This window comes from Onychostoma macrolepis, chromosome 21 (genome assembly GCF_012432095.1).
Source record: "Onychostoma macrolepis isolate SWU-2019 chromosome 21, ASM1243209v1, whole genome shotgun sequence".
Classification (NCBI taxonomy): Eukaryota; Metazoa; Chordata; class Actinopteri; order Cypriniformes; family Cyprinidae; genus Onychostoma; species Onychostoma macrolepis.
This window is the reverse complement of record NC_081175.1, coordinates 11,009,427-11,036,735: the sequence shown is the minus strand read 5'-3', so window position 1 is coordinate 11,036,735 and position 27,309 is coordinate 11,009,427. Positions and strand designations below refer to the sequence as shown.

At 38.9% G+C, this 27,309-nt stretch overlaps 1 protein-coding gene across 1 annotated transcript in view; it reads right to left on the bottom strand.

Moving 5' to 3' along the window:
- LOC131529395 (collagen alpha-1(XXIII) chain) overlaps window positions 1-27,309 on the bottom strand; it is a 98,872-nt gene that overhangs the window by 20,712 nt on the left and 50,851 nt on the right. Inside the window, exons 3-7 of the mRNA XM_058759093.1 lie at window positions 20,852-20,887; window positions 5,662-5,669; window positions 4,935-4,961; window positions 2,728-2,754; window positions 2,569-2,595 (exon numbers count right to left, since the gene is read on the bottom strand). Coding sequence (XP_058615076.1) covers window positions 2,569-2,595; window positions 2,728-2,754; window positions 4,935-4,961; window positions 5,662-5,669; window positions 20,852-20,887 — 125 coding nt within the window. The remainder of the gene's footprint in view (window positions 1-2,568; window positions 2,596-2,727; window positions 2,755-4,934; window positions 4,962-5,661; window positions 5,670-20,851; window positions 20,888-27,309) is intronic.

The window sequence follows — 27,309 nt, the reverse complement described above, 5'->3', positions numbered from 1 at the left end:
CTGGTAATTATAGATGCAGCAATTGTGCCCAGTGTACTTATACATATAAATGTAAATCTTTCAGCCACCCACACACTGGTTACATAAATATGTTTATGCGGATCTTCTTGTTGATTTGTGCCCAGTCAAAAACACACCCATCTTTCTTTAATTTTCAATGGTCCTTCAAGTAAACACTCAACTTAAGTGCCCTTCCACTTTTAGCAATAAAACATTCATCCTCTTGAGCGTGATTTTAAATCGGTGACTCTAAACTTTGATGTAACTGGCAAAAGCTGTTGATGTTCCACTGATGTGCTTCACCCAACTTGTATGCAGTTCTGAGCAATTAATTGCTCCAATGTTTACCCTTCGAATGGGTTTTAAAAGAAGCATCGACCACTTCATTTCTCCCACACAGTGACACTGAGGCCCTGCTGGCCTCCCCCATGTAAACATATGAGTATAAGACCAGAGACATGGATAGGGTTGCACCAGCCATTTGGGACGTAAGGTGCAGAATTGGGTTCTTAGTAACTGCTAGTAAGTTTGTAACTAACTCTTTACTTATAGGATACTCCACCCAAAAATTTGAATTCTCTCATCATTTACTTATCTTCATGTTGTTCCAAAACTAGCAAAGGAACAAACGTAATGTCCGCACACTGAATTGACTGCTCCATAAAAAAATATATTTTATTGCAATGGTTCGACCATCGGGTCTTCGTCATGCAGGCACACATAACAAACTGAGGTACAACTCTTTTTAACTCTTTATAAGTAACAGGTGATCATCCTAATTAGGCACGTTCAATCACTGTGTAAGTGTGAACTTACTCCCACAGGACAAAAAAGAGAGAGAGAGAGAGAGAAAAAAATTGTACATATGATACATCTCAAACATAGTACCTACGTGGTATGGCTAATGAAACACAATTAGGCAATGGTCCGTTTTGCTCGGTTAAGTATTCAGCATTAGGTGTAGAATTCCGTAAGGTTTTATACAAGCATTGGCATATTATTTCTAGCTATTCCAAATTGTCTCATATATTTAAAGATGGCCCTCGTTTGGTTTTTAAACGTCAAAGTAACCTGCGTGACATGCATATAAGATCAGAGTGCTCGTCTATTGTAGTGAAACCTGCTACCTTTACTCTTCCTCCTGGTAATTATAGATGCGGCAATTGTACCCAGTGTACTTATACATATAAATGTAAATCTTTCAGCCACACACACTGGTCGTAATATATTGATTCGCGGTATAATTACTTGTTCATCTACACATGTGATCTACCTTATTCGTTGTCCGTGTGGTCTTGCTTATGTTGGAAAAACCTCGAGAGCATTACGTACCCGCATTAGTGAACATCGTAATATAAGTAACGGGAGTTGAACGCAATCCTGTAGCGTCTCATTTTAATAAAGTGGGACATAATGTTAGTGCCTTTAGGCATAGAGAAGGTGCAAAAACAGTCGGTGGGGGGTGGGGGGGTTTTGAGAGGAATGTTTTTGGATTTATACTTTGAATACGTTGTCACCTTTTGGGTTGAATGAATAATTTGATATTAAGCCCTTTTTATAGGATTTTGTGTGTTTTTTCATCTGTTTTCAGTATTGTTTGAATATTTTGAAGAGTGACTACGGATTTGTATTTTCTTTGTACTGACTTGTATGCTTTTTTTTCTTCTCTCTCTCGCTTTTTCTCTCTAAACCCCCCTCTCCCCTCTCCCCTCTCCCCTCTCTTCTCTTTTTTGTCCTGTGGGAGTAAGTTTACACTTGCACAGTGATTGAACGTGCCTAATTAGGATGATCACCTGTTACTTATAAAGAGTTCAAAAGAGTTGTACCTCAGTTTGTTATTTGTGCCTGACGAAGACCTGATGGTCGAAAAGTTGCAATAAAATATATATTTTTATGGTGCAGTCAATTCAGTGTGCGGACATCACGTATGTTCCTTTGCTATAGTTTGAAAAAAAATTTGTCCTGCACCTGAGCGCTATTTGGGTTTGTGGGATGTGCGCATTTTCAATACATTTGAAATCAGTGGGCTCCATTGTTGTTTATTTTCCAAAGTTCTTCAAAGTATGTCTTGTTGTTTTGGAACAACATGAGGGCGAGTAAATGATGCCAGTATTTTAATTTTTGGTTGTAGTATCCCTTTAATTTAGGTTGGCCTATCAATTGTTCTTAAGGCACAACTCTAGTAAGTCACAAGACCTCTAATATGTAGTTGTAAAAAATTATGTTTACCTTTATTGATCCAATGAGCAACCTTCAAAGTAAGGTTAAATTTCAATTAAGTTTAATATGCACTTTTTTTACTTGCGCACAGGCTTATGCAACTGGCCCCTGGAGTAACCTGAGGAATAAAATCTAAACATTACTTTTCAGCATCACACTCTTATGAATGAGGTGATAGAATGAAGTTTACCTGTGCTGTACAAACCAACAGGTGGGGCTGGTTTATACCAGATGTTGCTGTTATGACTTTGTTAGAAATCTAAGATGTATTACAAACTGGCCCATAACAGAATTACACAACGCACAATAATACAGTCGTTTTCAGATAGAAATGATGAAAAAACATACCTGACTGCCGTTTGGACCTGGAGGTCCCTATAAGAAGAGAGAAATTATTATTAGACCTTATTATATATTTTTACAGCATAATGAGCAGTGTGTTACTGTGCAGCAATAAATATACATCCCTACAGATAACTGGAGTTAAACCAGTGATGTTGTACTTACAGGCTTACCATCCATACCCATCGGACCCTGAGAGGGACAGAAAAAGACTCAGATGAGTTTTTATAGTTATTTCAGGGCAATCATATACATTAGATTTTGATTGTCGATTTTGATAATTTCCTCCCTATAGGGACAGGCATCTGAGTAAAATGGCTATTTGAAAAAGGCGAGTGGAACTCGAACCCAGGTTGCCGTCATGTGAGGCGGGTGCACTAACAAGGACACTAAAGACCACAGTCCCTAGCATCAGTCACTGGTGCACCTCTTAAGATCAGGGGAGACTCTGTTACACTCACCCCCCTAAACCTCACTCCCATCTGGGTCATGGCACCAATGTAACCCCTCAGGTCATTTTGATTAAAAAATTATGAGGTCAAAAAAAAGTAACATGCATAGATTAATCGTTCACAATAAAATCAATACCATACAGTTTAGCTTTGGTGGACTCCAAAAATATGATATTTTTGTAATAATAATTAGTGGTCCCCTGTTATAAATAATTAGAGGAAGAAAAGGTTTAGTCCATCATCACTGGCTTCAGTAAGCTCAGACTAAAAGACAGGAAGTCGCTGTCCACGCCACTGAAGGTGCTGAAAGGGGTCTGTGCTCTCTAAGTCTCTGACCTGTGAAAAAATATAAGCCAGCATACTTAACTAAATGAAATGTGAACACTTTCTGATTGGAAAACCTTTAGAACAAAAGGTCATAATAAATGTAAAACAGGCAGTGTAGATCTAAACGCAACATCTATTAAAACAATGTGTCAACATAATGTTGTATACACATTGTAAAATTAGACTAAAAACAAATATAGTGATAAACATATATTTCTGATCATTCTCTGACTTGAATGTCTTTATTCTGAACAACATAGTCAGGAAACACAGACAACAGAGCTGTCTGTCTTGATCTGGTAGTGTGTGCTTGTACTTTCACAACAGACAGGTGACAAGAAAGCATGCAGGGGCTGCACATGTCAGTCTATTCAGCATGATGTAGAAGAAATGGATGACTTGTGTGGCAATAGTTCTGAGTGCAGTTGGAAATCCGGTAAGGGCCACATGTGGTGTAGTCCTGCGCACGGTTCAGTTTGGAGCAGCTCTCTTGTTATGCTTGGAGAGACTTCACACAGGGCTATATTTCCCAGTTGATCTTTATGCGGAGCAGAGGCTGCCAACGCATGCAACTGATCGCATCTGGATCGCAATGGCCTGTCAGGGAGGCTTCACGCAACTAATGCCTCTTTTAAAAGCAAAGCTATTGGAAAGAACAAAATCTCTTTGTTCTGTAAGAGTTGTGTAGGTATATAGGTTAAAAATGTCAAGAATAACTTGTTATTTTAATAATAACTGAAAATAATAACTCTTTTGAAATAAGAAGATTTGATATGATTAAATTAGCTTATCCAATATTGATAATTTAAACTTTTTTTTTTTTTATGAGGTTTAAGGTTCATGTTTAATAGGCAGGTTATACATACAGATGGATTGTATACCTGTATAATAGCTACGTTATACAGTATATGCATACAATTATCTGTACCATTATATATACCATTTGAAAACCTTTGTGAAAAAAGTACATTGATGTATTTTGACTTGTTTAACCCCATCAGAACAATTGTGTCATTTGATTTACTCAAAATTTAAGCACAAAGAAATAAGAGGTCTTGTATTCCTCTTTGGTACCAGAGTACATATGCACATGCAAACTCTTTAAAAACATTGTGTTAATTCTCTTAAATGAAATAACATAGAATTAAATTTCTTTATGTATAGAATTTATATAGATCCTACTGGCTTTTGTTCAAGCACAGGATCCAACCACACAACTTTGCAATACTGTTTACGAATGTTTGTTGGAACTATGGATTCAGGAAATGCCAAATCTTAGAACTACGTTGGTGTCTTGCAACCATAGTTGGCTAATGATACGTTTAGAAAACACACCCAAATGGCATCAGCAGGTTTATGCATGAATTGAACTTTTCTTTTTTTAAGGTCAATTGCTGAATTTTGAATTACCTTTAAACCCAAAAACCTTGGTTTTTAGCAATAATTTCTAATATGTCCAGCAGGTGGCGCACTATGACACTTAACACTGCCTATCAGCTGAGGTCTACATGAGACCCCAAGTCCTGTGTAAGCTTGTGGTTAAAGCAGATGTGATCAGTTGATCAGTGACTGTATAACTGGAGTGACAATTACCGGGTAGCCATCTCGTCCTGGAGGGCCCTGTTAGGATTTAATAAAGAAAAAGAAACAGTACAATTAAAAACACATTATATCTGAATTAAAAAAAAGTTTGAAGTTTGCTTACGTCCCAAACCCCCCAAAAAAGGCACAAGAATGAACTTTGTTAAAGTGTTCCGATACTGCATTGTTGTCATTGTCTTTAATAGTCCATTTGCAATACATAAACACAGCTTATGTGACAAACAGCTCATAAAAAAATGGAACGTGTTTGGGGAAACCATGCATGTTTACACACTCTTCTCCTCTATTATTGTGGGTTTATGCTCATGTTGAGAAATGTGACGCAACCATAGCAATAAAAGATGTTGTGCTTCTGCATTGTTACTATGATAAGGACGGATTGTACACATACATTTCAACATGTACTAGTGTTTACTATGTATTCTGTGTGAAGGCACAAAAAGATTTGAATCAGCTGTTGGATTTTTATTTTTTAAAGGCATGCCTGGTTTTTACGATACAGGCGGTCAGGATGGATGCCAGACAGTGAAAAATGGAGTGCGATCAATTCAGAAACTGTCTCCTGGAGCATATATTCTCCATTTCATCTTATCTCACCTCAGTTGCAGTCTATATCAAGGTTGCAAAGCCAACACGTCATGCCATGCTGTATCTGCCCACCTCCAGACCAACTCACATTTGTTCTGAATTAAAGCTTCAGTGATAACGGAGTACTTACTGGAATTCCTGAAACACAAAGAAAAACAAACAGTTGTATGTAACAGTCACAACTATTTGTTGCATTGAAGAGTAATCATGTGCAGAATATTAATGATATAATAATACATTTTACAATGATTAATATGCTGTCTCACTTCTGTCAACGTAAGGAATTAAAGTCATGTCCATGCATATGTTTAGATTCCAGAATCGATTACAGTACATATAAACACAGCATTCAAGTATCTGCACAAGAAGAGACCTGGTTCTGGCTCATAGTATTGACCAATCAAAGGATGGTGGCACAGATAAAAATACACCCTTGTTTCTTTTCCACTTTTGAACAACTCCAGATTTGGCAAACGTCTGTATTTGATTAAAGGAAGTGGATAGGTGGAACACCTCTGAGCAGCACCAAAAGGAAAGAGAAACCTGAAGTTTAGGGCTTAACATTTAGGTATTTGAATGGACTGCAAAAAAAAAAAAATTAAATTAAATTAAAAAAAATTAACTTCACTATATTTGAAAGACAAATATTGTACTTTTCACTCCACTACATTTCTATCAAGGTCCTTAAAGTAGAAAGACGTTACTATGTTGCAGCTTTAAAAATCAGAGGGTGATTTTTTTTTTTTCTTCTCTAAAATGTTACTTTTATTTTTATTTAATTTTTTTGACAGCATATCAGTAATCACTTTTGTAGGGTTAACATGAAGTGATTTTCCCAGTATTTTTTGAACACTGACTAGTTGCAAATGTAATATGTATTTACAACAATTCATTAAGTTAATATTTTGGTATATATAAGAACAATATTGTCTGATTTTGCAAAATTGTGTAAACAAAAATATTACCTATAAAGCCACAGAACAACTGTTGTGCGTTTCTTAACAAATCACAATAGGTGTTTGACTGCACAGCACTGCACAGACCTTTCTGTGTATGACATCAAAATATTGCAAAAGCGATGATGTCAAATAAATGTTGCTGTTTTGCTTTTTTGTTAAAGCAGTGTTGCTTTTGTAAAGGCATACACCTACAGTTGTGTTGCTGGGTTTTTTTTTAAATGAAAGATGAATGGCTACATGTAGATGTGTGCACACTGCCAGAGCTGTATGAGATCACTACCATCATGCTTTTGTGGTGGTGGTGTAGGGATTTATTGTTAAATAAAATTGTTTGGTAACACTTAGAAAACTGTTCTGTCATTAATGATTAACTAGTGTGGTGAACTATCACTTTCAACTTAGCGCTATTACTTACTAAATCACTAATCAGAGTTTCTTGTTAGTTAATAGTAGTTACTAGAAAGTTAATAGTGCATTAGTCATTTGTTCCTGTGTAGTTTTTATTAATGATGGTACAGTATTCTAAAGTGTTACCAATTGTTTTTTTTTTGTTTGTTTTTTGTCACCTCACTTGTTTCATTTCTATATTTTAACATTCTAAAAGCTCTTTATTCCAAAGACACTACAAGCTAGTCAGTGTATCCAGTAGGCATAATGTATTGTAAGATGCTTTAGAGGCATAAGGTATTACAACCTGAATTTCGGAAATGTTGGGACGTTTTTTAAATTTGAATAAAATTAAAACTAAAAGACTTTCAAATCACATGAGCCAATATTTTATTCACAATAGAACATAGAAAACACAACAAATGTTTAAACAGAAATTTTACACTTTTATCCACTAAATGAGCTCATTTCAAATTTGATGCCTGCTACAGGTCTCAAAAACGTTGGGACTGAAAAAGCAAGAAATTTTGAAAAGATTCAGCTGGGAGAACATCTAGCAACTAATAATAAAGAGTGCATAAAAAGATTGTGGAATACTTTAAAAATGACATTCCACAACGTCAAATTGCAAAGGTTTGCAAATCTCATCATCTACAGTGCATAACATCATCAAAAGATTCAGAGAAACTGGAGAAATCTTTGTGCGTAAGGTGTCAGGGTTCTGCCCTGGCAGCCTTGTCTGTGTTGTCTTTGTTCAATGTTTCTTTGGTTGTCTTGTGTCTTAACACATTGCTTTGTCTTTGTTTGTGTCTACCATGTGTTCCTGTGATCCCACCTCCTTGTTTCCCTTGGTCACGCCCTCTTGTTTAGCCCTGGTCTTGTCCTCGTTTCCTTTATTGTGCTCACCTGGCCCTCGTGTACTTGCCTCCCTTTATAACCTGTAAATATTTGTTTCACTCACTCTGCATTTGGGTGCCTTCCTGCTGACCTTGACATTACAAACCCGCCAATCAGGACCCAGCGGAATGAGTCTCAAGATCTTGCCCCCTGCAAATTCTCAGGAGAGACTGGCCCGCCAGCGAGGGCTGGGAGCTCTTCGTCAGCAGGGGCTGGAGGTGAGGGCCTTTGCCCAGTTCTTTTGGACTATGTCCAGGGGCCTCGATTACCAGGATGCAGCCCTTAAGGATATCTTCAACCTCTGTCTGGACCATCCACTGCCTCCGTGGGAAATGGAACAATTAAGAATTTTGGACTTCTGGGATTTCTCCAACTATGTGCATCACTGCAAAGATTGGCAAATCCTTTCGCAACCAGAGTCCATCAGCACAGACCACCCCACCGTCCCTTCCTCTTCGAATCAAGATCGTGTTCCTCTGTTGCCTCCCACATTAAAGCGCCGGCTGAGAAGGAAGAGGGCTGCCCGGAATGTTGCAGCCCAGAGGGCACCCCAGAATCAGCTCCTGAGCCAATTCCTGCAGCCCCGGAGGGCATTTCAGCTGCCCCCGAGGGCTCTCCAGAATTGGCTCCTGAGCCAATTCCTGCAGCCCCGGAGGGCATTTCAGCTGCCCCCGAGGGCGCTCCAGAATCAGATCCTAACTCTGTTCCTGCAGCCCCGGAGGGCATTTCTGCTGCCCCCGAGGGCGCCCCAGAATCAGCTCCTGAGCCAATTCCTGCAGCCCCGGAGGGCATTTCAGCTGCCCCCGAGGGCGCTCCAGAATCAGATCCTAACTCTGTTCCTGCAGTCCCGGAGGGCATTTCTGCTGCCCCCGAGGGCACCCCAGAATCAGCTCCTGAGCCAATTCCTGCAGCCCTGGAGGGCATTTCAGCTGCCCCCGAGGGTGCTCCAGAAGCAGCTCCTGAGCCTATTCCTGCAGCCCCTGAGGGCATTTCAGCTGCCCCCGAGGGCACTCTTGAGTCAGTCTTTGAGCCCATTCCAGCAGCCCAGAGAGGCATTCCTGTTTCAGCCCTGGAGCCTTTTCTAGACTTGGCCCCAGTCCGAGAGGCAGTTCCTGTTAGTCTTGACACAACCACAGAGGCAATCCCAGAGTCATCTGCGCTCCCTGTCAAGCCCACAGAGAACATCTCTGAGCAGTCATTTTGCCCTGTAACAAGGGTGACAGTCTCTGAACCTCCTGTTTTGCCCCGAGAAGCCATTCCTGCAAGTCATGTTGTACCCACTGAGTTAGATTTAGCCAGTCATGTCATGCTCCCAGAGTCTAATCCAGCCAGTCGTACCATGCCTACAGAGATCATCCCTGAGCTGCTTGTCCTTCCTGTTATGGCCAGTGAGGCCACCCTCAAGCAGCCCACTGTCACCGTTTCGTCCATGGATGACACTGAGGCCATTCCCGAGCAACCAGCTCTAACTGCCACAGGCTCAGAATCTGCTCCAGTCCTCCAGACTTTAGACTCAGTCTTTGAGTCCGCATCAGTTCCAGACTCAACTCTACCCTCAAGATTCACCCCAGAGTTGTTTCCTATCTCAGACTCTGCTCCAGTCCCAGAGTCCTTGGAGTCTGCCCTGGAGAGTGCTTCAGTTTCAGACAGTGCTCCTCTCCCTGAGTTTACGCTGGAGTTAGCCCCAGCCCTGGAGCCACCCAAGTCCATTTTGGGATCAGTCCTATAGTCCGTTTCAGAGCCAGTCCCAGTTCAGAAGCAGCCGGAATGTATCCAAGAGCCACTCCCATCAGAGTCCTCCACTCTCTCTGTTAGTCTTGTCATAGGCAGGGAGGCTGTCCCCTGTCTTGCTCCAAAATCATCAGAACTCCCCACCTTTTCTATCAGTGGAGTTATGGCCTCGGAGTTAACTCCTAAACCCATTCTCAGCCCAGAGCCTGTCCCCAATGCTAAGGCCATTCCTGCTCCCCAAGCAGCTGACAGCACCCTGTCCTACTCCACCATTTTCAAGCAACCATTATTCAAGCCAGTCAATACCCCCAGATACACCACTCATGTTTCTCCAACTCCGCCTTCTATGCAACCAAATACTTGCGGTTTTCCCACCCCTCCAGCAGCCTTCCACTCTGCCCTGCCAGGCTACAACACTGGATTTATTCCCACCCTCCCCACCCCCTCTCCTGTGCTGCGTGGCTGCTATGGCTCGGCTATGCCTGCTCCCTTCAAGCCCACCCAGTTGGCACCCCCTTGGTTCCCTGTTGTGTCACCACCTTCCTGGACTGGTTTGGATGCCAGGAGGCATCCTTTGGGAGGGGGGTACTGTCAGGGCTCTGCCCTGGCAGCCTTGTCTGTGTTGTCTTTGTTTAATGTTTCTTTGGTTGTCTTGTGTCTTAACACATTGCTTTGTCTTTGTTTGTGTCTACCATGTGTTCCTGTGATCCCACCTCCTTGTTTCCCTTGGTCACGCCCTCTTGTTTAGCCCTGGTCTTGTCCTCGTTTCCTTTATTGTGCTCACCTGGCCCTCGTGTACTTGCCTCCCTTTATATTGTGCTGTTTTTCCTCTTGTGTTTGCGGGTTCGTCTTGTGCCTTAGAGACAGTTATTGTTTGGCTGCTCTATACTCTAGTCTTGCCGTGTTGTTGTATATCCTTTCTGCAGTTTTTGCTTTTTATTTTCTATCTTTTGGTTTTGTTCCTCAGTAATCTTGCTTATATTTACTTGTATATTATCTTTAGTTGTTCATCAGTCTTGTTTTGAGTTTTGAACTATTTAGATTTTATACTCTAGTTTTTCAGTAGTCTATATTTTGATATTTCCTTTACCCTTTTTATTTTACTTTAGTTACTTATTATTTTCCCTTTTATTACATGTTTCTCGTGTTGTTGTTGTGTGGTTTTGAGTGCTGTCTTGTTGTGTGTTTGTGCTGTGTGTTCCTTCCAGTCCTGCTCTACCAGCCTGAGACTCCCTGCCTGTTGGTCCCCCAAGGCAGTCTGCCAACCAAGCCTGTCCTGCTCTACCAGCCTGAGACTTCCTGCCTGTTGGTTCCCCAAGGCAGTCTGCCAACAAAGCTTGGTGCAGAGAGCCTTTCATGGACACTAACCTACTTTATGCCCCTTCACTTTGATTGCACGCCCTACTGGTCTCTGCTCTGGCCTTCTCCCCATTCTGCTGCTTGGATTGGCCACTGACTGGGACTGTTCTCCAGACCGTCTACCTCTGGAGGCATAGTTCTCTCCCGCTGGTGGTTGGAGTTGTCCCAAGACTGTTCACCCCTGTGCACTCCCTTGAACTTGTGCTTTCAATAAATATTTGTTTCACTCACTCTGCATTTGGGTCCCTTCCTGCTGACCTTGACATAAGGGACAAGACCTTTGTTGGATGTCCATGGTCTTCGAGCCCTCAGACCACACTGCATCACTCATCAGCATGATTCTGTCATTGACATTACTAAATGGGCCCAGGAATACTTCCAGAAACCACTGTTGGTAAACACAATCCACCGTGCCATGTACAGATGCCAACTAAAGCTCTATCATGCAAAAAGGAAGCCATATGTGAACATGGTCCAGAAGCGCCGTCGTGTCCTGTGTGCCAAGGCTCATTTAAAATGGACTGTTTCAAAATGGAAAAGTGTTCTATGGTCAGATGAGTCAAAATTTGACATTCTTGTTGGAAATCACGGACGCAGTGTCCTCCAGGCTAAAGAGGAGGGAGGCCTTCCAGCGTGTTATCAGCGTTCAGTTCAAAAGCCAGCATCTTTGATGGTATGGGGTGCAAAAGTGCATACGGTGTGGGCAGCTTGCATGTTTTGGAAGGCACTATGAATGCTGAAAGGTATATGTGACCCTGGACCACAAAACCAGTCTTAAGTGTCAATTTTCGAAATTGAGATTTATACATCTTCTGAAAGGTGAATAAATAAGCTTTGCATTGATGTATGGTTTGTTAGGATCGGACAATATTTGGCCGAGATACAACTATTTGAAAATCTGGAATCTGAGGGTGCAAAAAAATCTAAATATTGAGAAAATTGCCTTTAAAGTTGTCCAAATGAATTCTTAGCAATGCATATTACTAATCAAAAACGACGTTTTGATATATTTACAGTAGTACATTTACAAAATATCTTCATGGAATATGATCTTTACTTAATATACTAATCATTTTTGGCATAAAAGAAAAATCTATAATTTTGACCCATACAGTGTATTTTTGGCTATTGCTACAAATATACCCCATCGACTTAAGACTGGTTTTGTGGTCCAGGGTCAAATATAAAGGTTTTAGAGCAACATATGCTCCCCTCCAGATGACCTCCAGGCCATACTGCAGCTATTACAACAGCATGGCTTTGTAGTAGAAGAGTCAGGGTGCTGAATTGGCCTGCCTGCAGTCCAGATCTTTCACCTATAGAGATCATTAAATGAAAAATACGTCAAAGATGACCACAAACTCTTCAGCAGCTGGAAACCTGTATCAGGCAAGAATGGGACCAAATTCCAACACCAAAACTCCAGAAACTCATAACCTTGATTCCCAGACATCTTCAAACTGTTCTGAAAAGAAGAGGAGATGCTACACCATGGTAAACATGCCCCCGTCCCAACTATTTTGAGACCTGTAGCAGGTATCAAATTTGAAATGAGCTCATTTTGTGCATAAAATTTTAAAATTTCTCAGTTTAAACATTTGTTATGTCATTTATGTTCTATTGTGAATAAAATATTGGCTCATGTGATTTGAAATCTTTTAGTTTTCATTTTATTCAAATTTTAAAAACATTTCCAGAATTCGGGTTGTACATACAACAATAATAAAACATTTTTATGTTGACATAAAAAAAAAAAGAAGGAAATTTACTTTTGGTACTTAAGTACTTTTTAAATACAAGTACTTCTGTAACTTTTACTTAAGTAAATATCTGTCTTTACAACTTTCACTTGTAATGGAGTAATATTTGACCAGCAATATCTGTACTTTTACTCAAGTAATGGAGTTGTGTACGTTGTCAGTGAAGACATTTATAATGTTAAAAAAGTTTCTATTTCAAATAAATACTGCTCCTTGGAACTTTCTATTCATCAAAGAATCCCTAAAAATGTGTCAAGTTTTGCAAAAAAAATTTTTTATATATATATATATATATATATTAAGCAGCACATCTGTTTTCAACATTGATAATAATTAGATATGTTTCTTGAACACCAAATCTATCATGATTTCCAAAGGGTCATGAACATTTAGCTTTGAAAATTACATTAAAATTACATTTTTAAATATAGGAAACTACAAAGCTAGAGAACTCTGTAATTAATTTATATTTACATATTCTATTTATAGTTACATCTATAATTATAATGTTGACCCTACCTCTACCCCTTAAACTATACCACCAAACCTGCCCTAACCTTACCCATATCCCATCTCAATAGCAGCAAGTTTTATGCAATTCAACATGAACACAGTTACATTTGTACCCAACAATTCATTATTTTATTGAGTACATAGTATTTAAAGACACCTAATATACTGTATAAGTGGGACCATATTTCGTTTGCATTTTGTACTTACTTATGCTGAATATAATATATATTACAACTACGAAACACTATGAAAACATACCTAGAAATGGCATATAGTGAAACATATGTGATGCTTCTAAGACGCCTAAGTCATTTTCAAAATTTTGACAAAACCTCATCTACGTTAACTTGGTTGATAACTTTACCTAGCTGGCACATTTGAATTTGAATCAGCTGAATTCAAAACAATAATGCTCAGTACTACATCTCACATGCATCTTGTCTTTAGTTTCAGAAGAGATATAATTAGCTTCTCAAATCCCAGGTTGACTAAGGTTGCCAAAATACCAAAGTCTGCAATCTAAAGATGGAGATTTCCATATTACCTCAAGCTTTATTCAATAAATTATCTCAGCAGCTCATTTAATAACTCTGTACTCTTGCTGTATGTCAACAATTGTCTCATTTGTTTCAAGTTTTATTTCTGCAAAGGAATTTTATGAGAAACATCTAAGACAAAGTTGATACTAAAATGACATAGCTGAGAGCTCCATTAAGTCTTCTGAGTTGTAAAAAGAATAACAGTGTTTTCCTCTAGTTGAGCTTTGCACATAGTGGGAGGCTCTGCGTTAACATAGATATTTTGCACTTAGAAGGCCAAATGTTTCAGAACTCTACAGAAATTCATGTTTAACAGTGCTTATTTGGTGCCGACTTAACAGATTCAACAGTCTGTGAATCTAGAGAATCCTTAATGAATTCAGGCAAGAGAGAAATCCAACACATTCCAGGAGTGTGGGAACGATGCTGGTGTCCAAAAGAGCATTCTTATGAAATAAGTTGTATGCGGTGGTCTGCAGTCTACCATGATCAGTTTTGATATATTGGCAAGTCACTCCAGCTATTCAAAATCATGCGGTATAGACCGACAAAGCCGAATCATGCTCTCAATGGAAAACGCAGGAGTTCATGGTGAGGTCAAGCTCCTGCAGTAACCCTTTATGGAGTGTCAAAAGCATCACAAGTAGACATCTGGGTTGTTATTTCCTATGCCGCACAGCTTCCCTCGCTCTTGATCAGCGCAATGAACATAATGCACAAGACAGTCATTGGCATGTCTCTCTGCTCTGCTGCCTGAGGGATGTGATAGTAGGAGTGGAATGTGACACCGAATGGATCTGGAGACACAAGCAGCACTGGGAGGATCCAGAGCTTCCCTGCACAGGATCAGAGAGCCAAGTAAACAAGCGATAACTCCTACAAATGGCTGTGGTGATGAGTGCTTTCAGTCACACGGCCACGAGGGAGATTTGATCTGTCTCTGTCATGGTGAATAGAGGAAAGGAGATTCCCACTGTGTCAAGTTCAGGTCACCCAAATCCCTGCGGCAGGAGAGCAGCTTTTTATGGACAGCAGGCTGTGTGTTTTGGAGGTTGTCAGTCCTCATCAACCTGCCAAAGTCATCACAACACAGAACAAAGACACAGCTCTTCTCATCTGACAATGCGTTTGAATATCTGTGTGTATATGGAGCATACATGGGGTCCGTTTTTGTTGTCATGCAGTTAGCACGTCATATCTGCTTTGAGATCACTTCCAGTCTCTGCATGCCGAGCATGATGTAACGAATTTGGTCCATTAGTACTCATCCTGCATGATAATATACATGAACACGACATTAAAACTGAAGATGAACATTGTGAGCCTGCCACCAAATTTACTGGACCACCAGAGTAGCAGCCCCATGGCAGAGAAAAACATCTCCCTTATTTACTGCTACCACCCACCCAATAATTAATCAGAACATAGGCCGTTGCATTACGCATAAGGTTTCCAGATACAGAACAATCCACTTTATATCGCATCCGAGGGACTATAAAAGCTGTTTAATTCACCAGAGATGTCGGTAAATAGCTGCACAATACATTTCACAAGTGTAAACTATTGTGTTTAAGCCTGGTTTGCAAGAATTACATGTTCTGTATATGATAATATGTTCATTACTCCAGGTAGGAGCAGAGAAGGACCTCCCAGAAGGAAAGAATTTCAGGAAGCATTTTTTTTTTGGACAGCAGTTTATACTTGACTATTTCATAAAACAAGACTGATTATATATCTGTCAAGCAGATAACAAGCCCAGCATAAATACAGCAAGCTAGTTCTTAAGCTTAGCAAGTAGCATGTAACAGTACTACAACTACTAATAGTAGGCATAGATTCAGCAAGGTGCTGGAAACATTCCTCAACGATTTTGGTGAATATGGACATGATATATCACAGTTGCTTCAGATTTGTCGGCTGTATATCCATGATGCAAATCTCCCTTTCCACCATCTCCCAAAGGCAGAGGCAGACAGTAGTGAAGTATTTTTACTTTACTTAAGTAAATTTAAAAAGTATCTGTAGTTTATCAGAGTGTTTTTCTTTGGAAAACTTTACTTCACTCCAAAGCATAATGTCATACTTTTTACTGCACTACATTTCAAAGGTTGTTGTTTGTTTTACCTTTAATACTTAAGAACATTAAAAATGAAGCACTCAAGTAGATCTTTGAATTGCTTTTACTTGATGTTCCTATTTCTAATGTATTTAAGTATTAAATGACATTAAATATGAAATGTAGTGCAGTAAAAAGTACAATATTATGCTTTGGAATGTTGTGAAGTAAAGTTTTCTAAAGAAAAACACTCTGATAAAGTGCAAACACTTGAAAAGTACTTTTAAAGCAGAGTAAAAATACTTCACTACTGTCCACCTCTGCCCAAAAGCGCCCTATTGGATTGAGATCTGGTGAATGTGGAGGCCATTTGAGTATAGTGAACTCATTATCATGTTCAAGAAACCAATTTCAGATGATTTGCACTTTGGGACATGCTTTTCTAGCCATCACAAGATGGGTACACTGTGGTCATAAAGGGAAGGACATACTAATGCCGAGTTCACACTGCACGATTTTAGCCCGATTTTTCACTCGCCGACAGGTTTTGATAAATCGCCGACAAATGCCCGACATCGGAGGCAAATCGGAGCTCGTTCACGCGAGTGACAATCGCGCAGTGTGAATTATCAAAGACGCGATCTGAGGGAATCGCCGACACGTCGCCGACGCCTGTGAAATATTTGGCATGCTAAATATCTGGAGCTGTCGGCGATTCACAATCACGCTGTGTGCAATGATTTCTGACTGAAAACTACATCACGATGACCTTCAGCCAATGAGAGACAAAGATACAGGGCAGAGGGAAGTTCAGTGAGGAGTTATAGACCATATCAGTATTTTAATATGTACAATTATATCATACAGAAACGAGCACAAACACTTGACCAGCCACAACATCAGCGTAACAGTTACTGCAAATTATTATTTACCACTCTTTGCAGAACACAATCCCTGCATCTCCCTCCTGCATAATCTGTTTTTGTAGCCGGAAATCAGCGCACAGACAATTTGCGGGCTATATTTTTTTAATACTTCCAGTCTCGCTCCAGAACAACGGGCTGACGCACGCAGGTTCTCGCGTTATTTCCTTATCACTCCTCGCGTGCGTTTTGTTGTGAAACGTAATTTGCGGGTCAGACAGAGTTGTCGGCGATTCTTCCTATTGTGAAATCGTGCAATGTGAAAGCCCCTGTCGCCGATCCATCGTGCAATGTGAACACAGCAGCGACTGAATGCTACCCCAGATAGTCACGCAGTGTGAAAACAACAGCGATCCGACGAGTTTGAAAATCGTGCAGTGTGAACTCGGCATAAGGTAAGCTGTGGTGTTAAAGTTTGGTACAAAAGTGTGCCAAGAAAATAACTCCCACATAGGGCCAAATTAACATCACAGGGCCCGAGCAATGAGGGGGCCGTGATTGGTTGCGGAGGAACGGAAAGGAAAGGTAGGCCTATATTGATTGGCCAATGGGAGCTCCCAAACGCGCACATTATTTATCCTTGTCAAAGGACTGCACTATTTCTCTCAAAACGTTTTGAGTGATGCAGTGTCATTCTACTCATTGTAAGTAGTGTCTTAATCACTTCGGCTTTACTGGAGTGCATGAGAAACAAACACCAAAAGCCATGTGATGGAATGACACTACCTGATTAAACTGCACAGCATGAGAGAACAGCTGGACCAGACCAGTGACTGGCACAGAGCTTATGAACTAGATTGAGGCTGTTGCCGCTCTATTGAAGGTGACAACCAGCGTTTTATCCATTATAATTCGACCAATGACACGCACAACATTGTATGTGAACAAAGACTCTGTGGGGAAGCTGGATGAATTCAGATTTAATAGCTCCATGTAAAACTGAAGTCTTGAAGTAATCTGTACCCAACAGAAAATGCAAGCATTTCAGTCCACACAGCACCACCCCATACAGTTTTACCATACAGTTACTAAAGCTGTTGAATTATGGCATTTGGGTTATTATTAATGTCACTATTGTTATAAGCTACTAATATTAAATATTCCACCCGTTTCACAGACAAGGCTTAAGCCTAGAAACTGAAAGAAACTTGCATTGACTGATCTTAAAATATATCAGTGTCTTTGTGCACACCGGGGTTTTTTTTCTAAATTTTTACTAAATTTAAATATTCTAAAAAATTACTTATATGTCCTAACTGAACTATGGCCTAATCCTGACTTAGTTTAAAACCTGTCTGTGAAACCAGGCCACAATATAAGGGCAAAATTTCACTTTTATAAAGATTGTTTTAGTTTCATGTATTTAAGAAAATATCTACATGTATTACTATTTCTGTCCTGTATTTATTGTATGAATTTTAGCTCTCATGTATATGGTGTTAATGAATTTATGTTTTTACGTTTTTTTTTTCAACTGCTTACACACATTTTCAAAACTTTGCCTCTTTTTTTTCAAAACTTTACACACAAATCCAAGAATTGCACACACAAAATGCCTCACATTTCTTGCAAAATTAAGAACTGCATTCAAAATATCACAAACACATCTCAAAAGCAAACATTTATAAATACATTTGCCATAATACAGTTTTTCTCAGTCGCTTTGGTGCATTTCTCGAATCATCCTTAATATTTGCAAAGAAGTATGTGCATTTCTCAAAACAATTTGTACAAATAGCACCACACAATGGATTACCTGCAAAGCCTGTAACTTACTCAAAATCTTTAATTCATCTCTCAAAAATCAGTATTTAAGTCAATGAACATATCAGTACCATCAGAATGAAAAGTCCTTGTGTCATTGTTCACAAACAAGATAGTCAAAATGCTTAGTCATGTTGTCAATATAATGCTGCACTCTGTTATTATTACCTGATGTAAACTATGGCAACAGTTTAGATAACAGGTACTGTACTGAAATGCAGAAGGCTGCACTTCTTACAGTATGTATGCCATATGTCCATTTCAAAAGTACAAATTTACACATTGTATGTGGGGATATTGATTGAAAGAGATTGGATAGGATTTACAGTTACACTTTTACTAGTGGTCTGACTTCATGGCAAACTGACAAAAAGACTAACAGAAATGTGTAGAAATATGCTTGACAGTTTATGACAACTAGATCAACCATTTTGCATTTAATGACATATATGATGAACTAATGACTAGATGTTTTGGGGGTAAGACAGACTACTGCACAGAGAGCTATATAACACATTTTGAGCAACATGACATAGAAACTAATAATGTAGGAAACCGCAGACAAATGTACATAATCAATTGCATGAATGTACTAAAGCAATCGCAACTTGTTCAAAAGAATGAGAAACTGCTATTAAGTGACTAGATGATGTGGAGGTTGAACAAGTAGTTTTGAGAATTTTATTTCTGATCTGAGAAATGCACCAAAGCAACTGAGAAAAACTGTACTTCCTGTTAGATGTTTGTGTGTTACATACAGAATTGTAAAAAGTGTTTTATGAAACTGAAAACTGAGTCAAAGGCCAAGAATTAGTTAATTAATCTGCTTTTGCAGATTTGGAGTGTGGTTCTGCTGTTTGAGTGTCAGGTTTCAGAAATTGCGTGACAAGTAAAGATTTTGTATGTAAGCAGTTAAAGAAAACTAATATGTTGTAGTCTGGAAGATTTAGTACGCATACTCCTTGTATCTTTGTGTGTTGGAGAATTAAGAGAAAAAAGAGGGCCCTATGTGTTCTTAATCCAGGCCTGCTCCCACACCATTTCACCACAAGCAGCAGCCTGAACCGCTGATACAAAACAGGATGGATCCATGCTTTCATGTTGTTTACACCAAATTCTGACTCTACCATCTAAATGTCACAGAAATCATGACTCATTAGACCAGGCAACATTTTCCCAATCTTCAAAGCCACATTCAAAGTCACTTAAATTACCTTTCTTCCCCATTCTGATGCTTGGTTTGAACTTCAGCAGATTGTCTTGACCAACACCATGTCTATACCGTCTTTTGTCATGTAGTGTAGTGTCGTTCATGTCTGGTGATGACATGATGCAAGTCAACAAGTCTAAATGCAACGAGTGATTGGCTGATTAGATATTTGTGTTAACGAGCAGTTAAACGGGCATTTGATAAAGTGGCCGGTGAGTGTGTATGTAAATATGTGTGCGTGTGTGTGTGTATATAGTTATTTATATAATTGTAATTGTATGTCACTTGATATTAAGTGTGGAACTGCACCTGATTTTGTATTTTTATTATCATGGGCTGACTGCTTATTTTTCCACAATACAGAAAGCCAAATTGAGAAAGCTGCACAGAGAGCTGCACTGCACTAGACTACAATATATTTTCAATGAAGGGGCGAAATCTGCTGCATATGAGTGATAGAGAAACACTTCTGGAAAAAAAAAAACACTGCTTGTTGGCTTATTTCAAGATCTAAAACTTTGTATAATTTATTTTATAAATGTCTATGGACAAAATACATCAGGACCCATGGCCACTGCGAATGTGTTAATACAGAATTTCTTTAAAATACTTTAGTCAAATATACAATTCTGTCTGTGGAGTTTGGGACAGGGGGCAAGGCCTTGCCTACTAATTCTCAACTGAGCAACAAAATGTACAATAAGATGATGTCTACAAATGCTAGTGGACAAAGTACCGTACCCATATAATGACTGCAAGGCACTGATTTCAGTTTAGGTTAAGCACTTTCCATATGCAGCTGCATCATAATTATGATCATTTTGCCTTCAAAGTACTCTAAGGTTTCTGAGGTTAGAAGATAAGCAGTAAAATAAACAGCATGCTGGGAAAATGACTGAAGACAAGGAGAACGTCCCTCTTCAACCCCCACGATCAACATGATAGAAACGTCACAATGACTACCACAGAGAAAAGGCCTTTTCCCAACTGCATAATATGAACAGACATTTCCATCTGTTCAATCGTTCCTCAGTGAAATACAAATCAAACATGACATGAAAAATGAAAGGTCTGGAACACATGAGAGGATCCTGACAGTCTTTATCCTGGAGAACAGCTGAAAGTCACTTAGTATTTGTTTTGCTGAAATTTTAGGTTAGGTTCAGGTCATTTTTAAACTATTGGATGTGTATAAACTTGTGTGTCATGTACAGGTACTCACCAGGGTTGCCTTTTCTTCCACGTTTTCCTGGAGGACCTGTGAAAAGAGGGTAACAGTGGGTGAATTGCATATATATTTATGTATAATTTATGACTTTGATTGGTCATTGACCACTATAGCTGTGGTCATACTAGAGAAATTTCAGTGAAATTTCACATGCAAAAAAAAAAATTAATCTGTCTACTGTAAATAGTGTTGTGAAATGAAGCACCATCCACACAGTAGTCATTGTAAACCAAGCAGCTTTCTGTAGGTCAATGCAGCAAATTCACTTTAAAAACTTGAAAATGAGCAAAATCTTCATAGGGAACTTTTCATCATGCAGTGGTAAACATGACCAATTAATTTGTATATGTGATAGAAACTCTTGTCTTTAGCAACAGGCTGTGCAGATATCACTGATCCCTTCCTCAATGTGAGAGGAACACATCCTTTTCCACAAGCTGGGCTGATAGTTCTGGTGGAAACTTCCCCGGGAGTCTCCACCCCCAGATAAGAGAGGTGGGAAAAGACGCCTTGCGACAGACACAAGGAAAGACGATTTTTGCAGTCCCCTTCTACAGCATAATAGTAGCCAAGAATGACATCATATAGGTCCAGCCAAACAAACACAAAGACTTCTCTCAAAGTAGAGTAGCAGAAACAAGAGAAAATACAGGAAGTCTGAATTTAGCAGATCCCAGAAAAGGAAGCTTTGTGAAAAGCTGAATTACATTTACGCATCTAACAGTGCCATGCTCTACTGTTTGAACTACAGGAAAATACTACAAAGGGTTGTGTGTGCATTAGAATAATTTAACTACAATTTAAATACTAAATGGTTTGCATCAGGGGTGTCCAATCCTACTCCTGGAGGGCCGACTTCCTGCAGAGTTTAGCCTCAACCTGTTGCAAACACACTTGCCTGGAAGTTGGGTGTGAAGATGGTTTAGATGCTTCAGGTGCATTTAATTAGGGTTGGAGCTAAACTCTGCATGTCAGTGGCCATCCAAGAACAGGTTTAGACACCCCTGGAATAGACTATATAACAATAAAACTAAAAATATAACAAAAAAAAAACGGGTTTCGTCTGGCCAGAGGAGAACTGGCCCCCCGACTGAGCCTGGTTTCTCCCAAGGTTTTTTTTTCTCCATTCTGTCACAGAGGGAGTTTTGGTTCCTTGCCGCTGTCGCCTCTGGCTTGCTCAGTTGGGGACACTTAATTTCTAGCGATTATCGCCGATTTGATTGCACACATGCTATTTAAACTAAACTGAGCTAGACAATGACATCTCTGAATTCAAAAATGAAATGCCTTTAACTGAAAATTTAGTGTTTAATCTTATCATTATACATTACTGACACTCTATCTTCCAGTTTGATACTGTTAAGTGCTTTGACACAATCTGTATTGTTAAAAGCTCTATACAAATAAAGGTGACTTGACTTGACTATATAAATTTGTAATTTAAGATGCCACCACTAGAACTTGGATCAATTTCAGATCATTTATTAAAAACATTTTTCATAATCAGAAGCTGCAGCCCTCCTAATGCTTCTTTCTAGGAAGCAACAGCACTGAAGGTATATCTTTTTTGTTGTTGTTGTTGTTGTTCTTCCTCTTCTCCTTCTTCGTAAAGCATTTTATTGCGTACAGTACTTCTGAAAAACTACAAACTATAGTGGACCAAAAGTGACCTGTGTTCATTTTTCGGCTGTGTTTGTGTTACTTCTGACCTTTTCATAGATGCTCTCTCTCATCTACATGGGCAGGGCTCTTCTGAGACCTTCTGGATTCATTTTCTCCACTGGGATGTTATGCATCAAATTGATCAAGTTAGTGGCAAGTGAAGTATGGTGTTTCTTGATTTGCCAAACAACTGGGTGTAATAAAGATGTTTATCCCTCAGACAATACTGTACACATTGTTCCTTTACTGAAATTAAATTAAATTCTAATTCATACAAGCTTTTATTTGTAGGAAAAGACATACTTCTACCCCAACCTTTGCAACAGGCCCTGTGTTAAAAGGTGAGGCATATGAAATTAATTTATAGCTTTTATTACTCACATAAACCTGATTATACAACAAAGTCTCAAAGTTTGCAATCATGTTGAGTAAGATATTTGTCACCACATCATGCAAACACACTATATTTGGTGCTATTTAGCATTTGAGGGATTCTCACAAAAAAATGATGGTCTGTGTGAAAATGTTTCATGAACTGAATGACTGACAGCCATAATGTCTGGTTTTGAATATGTGAGTGTCATATGGAAGACATTTCGCACACTCTGCTCTACGATCTGTGGTAATCTATACCAACACCCTTATAATGTCTCGCATAAACATCAGCTCCACTCCACAGGGCATGAGCTTGGCGTGGGAGATTTATCGCAGGGAAAGCCTGGGTCAGGCACTTTTTAGCTTATGCATCTTTAACTGTTGAAATTGCCCTTGCCAAATATGCTTGGAGGTAGAGTTTACTTCCTGTTCTCCTAATTGAAACCACCATAATGCTTGTCAACAAGTTTACATTAAAACCCAAACTGCATTAACTAAAACATGCTGGTTTGCAAAATAGACAAAGTAAGAATTTAAACATCTCAAAATAAACAATTAAGCCTGATCAGTAAACATGGTCGTGGGCAATTATAGCTTACTCATTGCGCTTGATCATTTTCAGTACACTCTTATCTAAGAACTGCATCCATTAAAGCATACAAAATAAACAGTCGTTTATTTTAAATAAATCCTCATGGTGAAAACAGAAGAGAGATTTTAGTGTAAAACCCGATGCCTTATCCAAAAGCCTGTCTGTTAAGCCCTTTTGATACTATGAATATCTCTACAAATCCACTGGTTCATCCTCTAACCTCCAGCACGCTCATCTCGCTTCAGTCACATACACAAGCTCATGACTGTGTGACCAAGGCCCTATGTTAGCAGCAAATGTTGCTTTATCAAAACCCAGAATACATCAAAATCCACATTACTTCAAGTGCACTTCTGCACTTTGCAGAAGTGTATCTAAGCAATAACACACACAAGAATGCTGCTGTTCCAAATCAATACCAACAGCATCATTAAAAGTATGATAGCTTTTATAAAACATTTCAACAAACAAAAAATATCTAGAAACATTTTAGACACAAATATTGTCACTTTGTCAGTTTTTGCTTCGCTAGACCAAAGAAATCCAAAGGAGAATCTCTCGTTGGTTGAGTATATAACTCAAAAACTATGTCTGAAATTGCCCTCTATACCCAGTGCACTAGAGCACAATATCAAGTAAACACACGTTCCATCCCACAATGTACCTCAAAATGCATTCACGCCATATCGTAATTATCATAATTATGAGATTGCAACTTGTAAAAGGTGTTCATGTCCTCGTAGACCTCGTAATTACACCTGATAAACTGGGAATTCTCTGAGAGCTACAATTTGTATCACCTGACCGTTGCAGTTTCAGCCTATTTGGCGTTAATAGTGTTGCCATAGAAAAGCATAATTGCAAGTCCAAGGACACAAACGTCACGTGATTTGATGTCACATTTCCAAATTATGGTAATTACAACATGGCGTGAATGCAGCATCAGTAACACGTGTACAACGATGTACACTTAACAACTATCCACTAGTAAATACTCATTCATTGTCAGCGTAGTGTCAAATGAATTCTGCTTCTCACCAGAAGATGGCATCCCCAGCACCTCCATGTTTTCATTCACGCATTTGATATACTATATTAGTGAGCGTATAGGGGCCAGGATTGTCTACACATCCAAAGACTGGACGGTTTTTCATTCCTTGTTTTTTAATAATTGGTTGAGTGAATGATTCAAAGACTCGCTCATGAAGGCAAATCATTTGTTTCTGACAGAATCATTGACTCAAAGACACCGATCGCCACCTACTGGCATAACAATGTAAAACTAGGCTACTGAAAAAGTGCAAAAATTACTACCTAACGCAAAAAAAATAAATAAATTATTGTTTAAAGCCAAATCTGTTTCATTAAGTGCACTTAATGAAACAGATTTGGCTTTAAACAATAATTTATTTATTTTTTTTGCGTTAAATGAACCTGAATCAGATCTTCAATATCAGTATCTGACTATGGATCTCAACAAAGTCACACACAAAGCATTTGGGTCATTCACATATTCTGCAGCTACAGCCAGTAACTTTAAATGCAGCAAGTTAATGAAATCCGGCACGTTCATGCAAGACATTTCCTTCGTGAATGCTTTAAGACCAACATGAGTGTACATAAAAAGGAACCGGCCCTTGATAACATTTACACCTTGCTTTCAAAAAGACTTAACGTTAATTCATTCCTTAAAACTTTGATTGCAAAGTATTGTCAGGTGCTTGGAAAAGCTTCGACCCTCCATCGGTGTTGTATTAAAGAGCGGCCTGAGAGTGTGTAATTAAGGGGGTCTTTTATTCTGAATTCCTTGGGCATTAATTGAACAGGTGTTATATGTTAAGACGTTAATTTTTAACACCAGAGAACAGGCTCATTTGGCAGTAAGGGTGTGAAAAGAGGGAGGAAAAGCCGTTAATTGCCCCCTCGTTATCCACCCACCCACCCAAGATCAAATTCAGACCAGACTGAGATGAAGACGGCTGATCCACATATTAAGATATCAAGGCTCCGCTGCAGACCACTGCCGCCAACACTAACCAATAGTCTCAACTGCTACAACAGAATGTGTTCATTCTCTCCTTGAACCACAGATGTGCTTTAACACCTTAATATGAAACTATTTTTCTTGGTTACACTAAAAAACTAAATAAAAAGTTACAAAAGATGTACGTACTGTGAACAGTGTATATAAGCCTACTATGTAATGAAGCATTTGTGAAAGTACGCTCATGGTAGCATAGTGGTGGTACACTTTTCCAAACATGCTATTCTTGATCTGCTGGAAATAAAGATCACAGCATCAGATTCAAAACGCATATTGTTAAAAAAAAATAAAGTTAAACAAAGATCAAAGACTAGGATGAAAACCATGACTAAATTAACCCGTTAGGCCTATCTGAAAAGAATAGAAGACTTAAGATTTATACAACAGTGATGGCAGATGTTCAAAGCACCTACCTACCAGGACTAATATGCATCACTTTCATAAGATCTGCCTATATAATATATAGGGCAGGGGTGTCCAAACCTGTTCCTGGAGGGCCAATGTCCTGCAGAGTTTAGCTCCAACCAGCTCTAACACACTTGCCGAGAAGTTTGAAGATCTTGATTAGTTGGTTCAGGTGTGTTTATGGTTGGATCTAAACACTGCAGGGCAGTGGCCCTCCAGGAACAGGTTTGGAGACCCCTGATCTAGGGTGTATTTCTATTATATAGTATTATGATGTCTTTAAAAGCTTCATAACACGAAACAGTGAGCATGGTTTGGCTTGGATGGCCAACAAAGAACTCAGGAATCTGCGATGCTTTTAATTTTTTTTTAAATCATTTTAAAGAAACGACTAGTTACACACTGAATAAAATGTGAATTTTGAAGTAGAAAGTTTTGTTTTTTAGTTTGTAGTTTTATTTGTAACGTTTTTCATTGGAATATTAGTCAGTGTGCATGCCTCATTCATTACCAATACTTTTTACAGATTTCATAGAATTAAAAAAATCTACTAACATTTTATTTAATCTTAAAACATCCTGCATTACATCCTCCATTTCCCCATTCAAATAATGTTCTTTAAAAATAATCTTTCTGAAATACTTGACCAGATGGTTTGATCTTTTAGTTGGTTGACTCGTATGTCATTATGTTTAAACTTACAATGGTCTTATCACGCTCAGTATATTATGTGAAAAAACAGAAATATATTTGTTACAGAAAAAAAAATGCTGGTTTTGGCACTAAGCAAAAATACTGTGATTGTGGTGCATTAGTTAAGGATTTTCTGATGCATTTCTGAACTGATCTTCAAACCTTTAACCCCATGTTGAACCCCTGTATCCCAGTGATCTGCTGTATCTCTCTCCTTGGAAGAACTTTAGTGCCGATATCTGTCTCCACAGCCCTCTTTTCCTGCTACTGTCTACAGACATCTCTCACGATAGATAAAAGACAATAAATCAAGTCTCTGCCTAGACTCTTATTTATGGGGGTTATAAATAGAAATCAAATGCTCAGACGTTTTGCATGGAGCACGTTCTAGAGAAACCAGTATAACAAAACAGCCATGGTCCTGATTTTGATTTAATATGATCCATATAAGCTATTCAGCTGCAGTTACACGTGGTTAAAGAACTGCAACAATGAATCAGTCAAGTGATTATAGTGTGCAGTCTTTCCAGAACTCTTCTAAGAACATATGAAAAAACAAACCGTAGAACAGATGAACTGATGCTTTTAAACAACTCTAAGAAAATCTAATTAAGCATAGTTAGGTTCACACCTAGATTTTTGCATGTTATGAAGAAAATGTCAGCTGCACTTGCCTGTGAA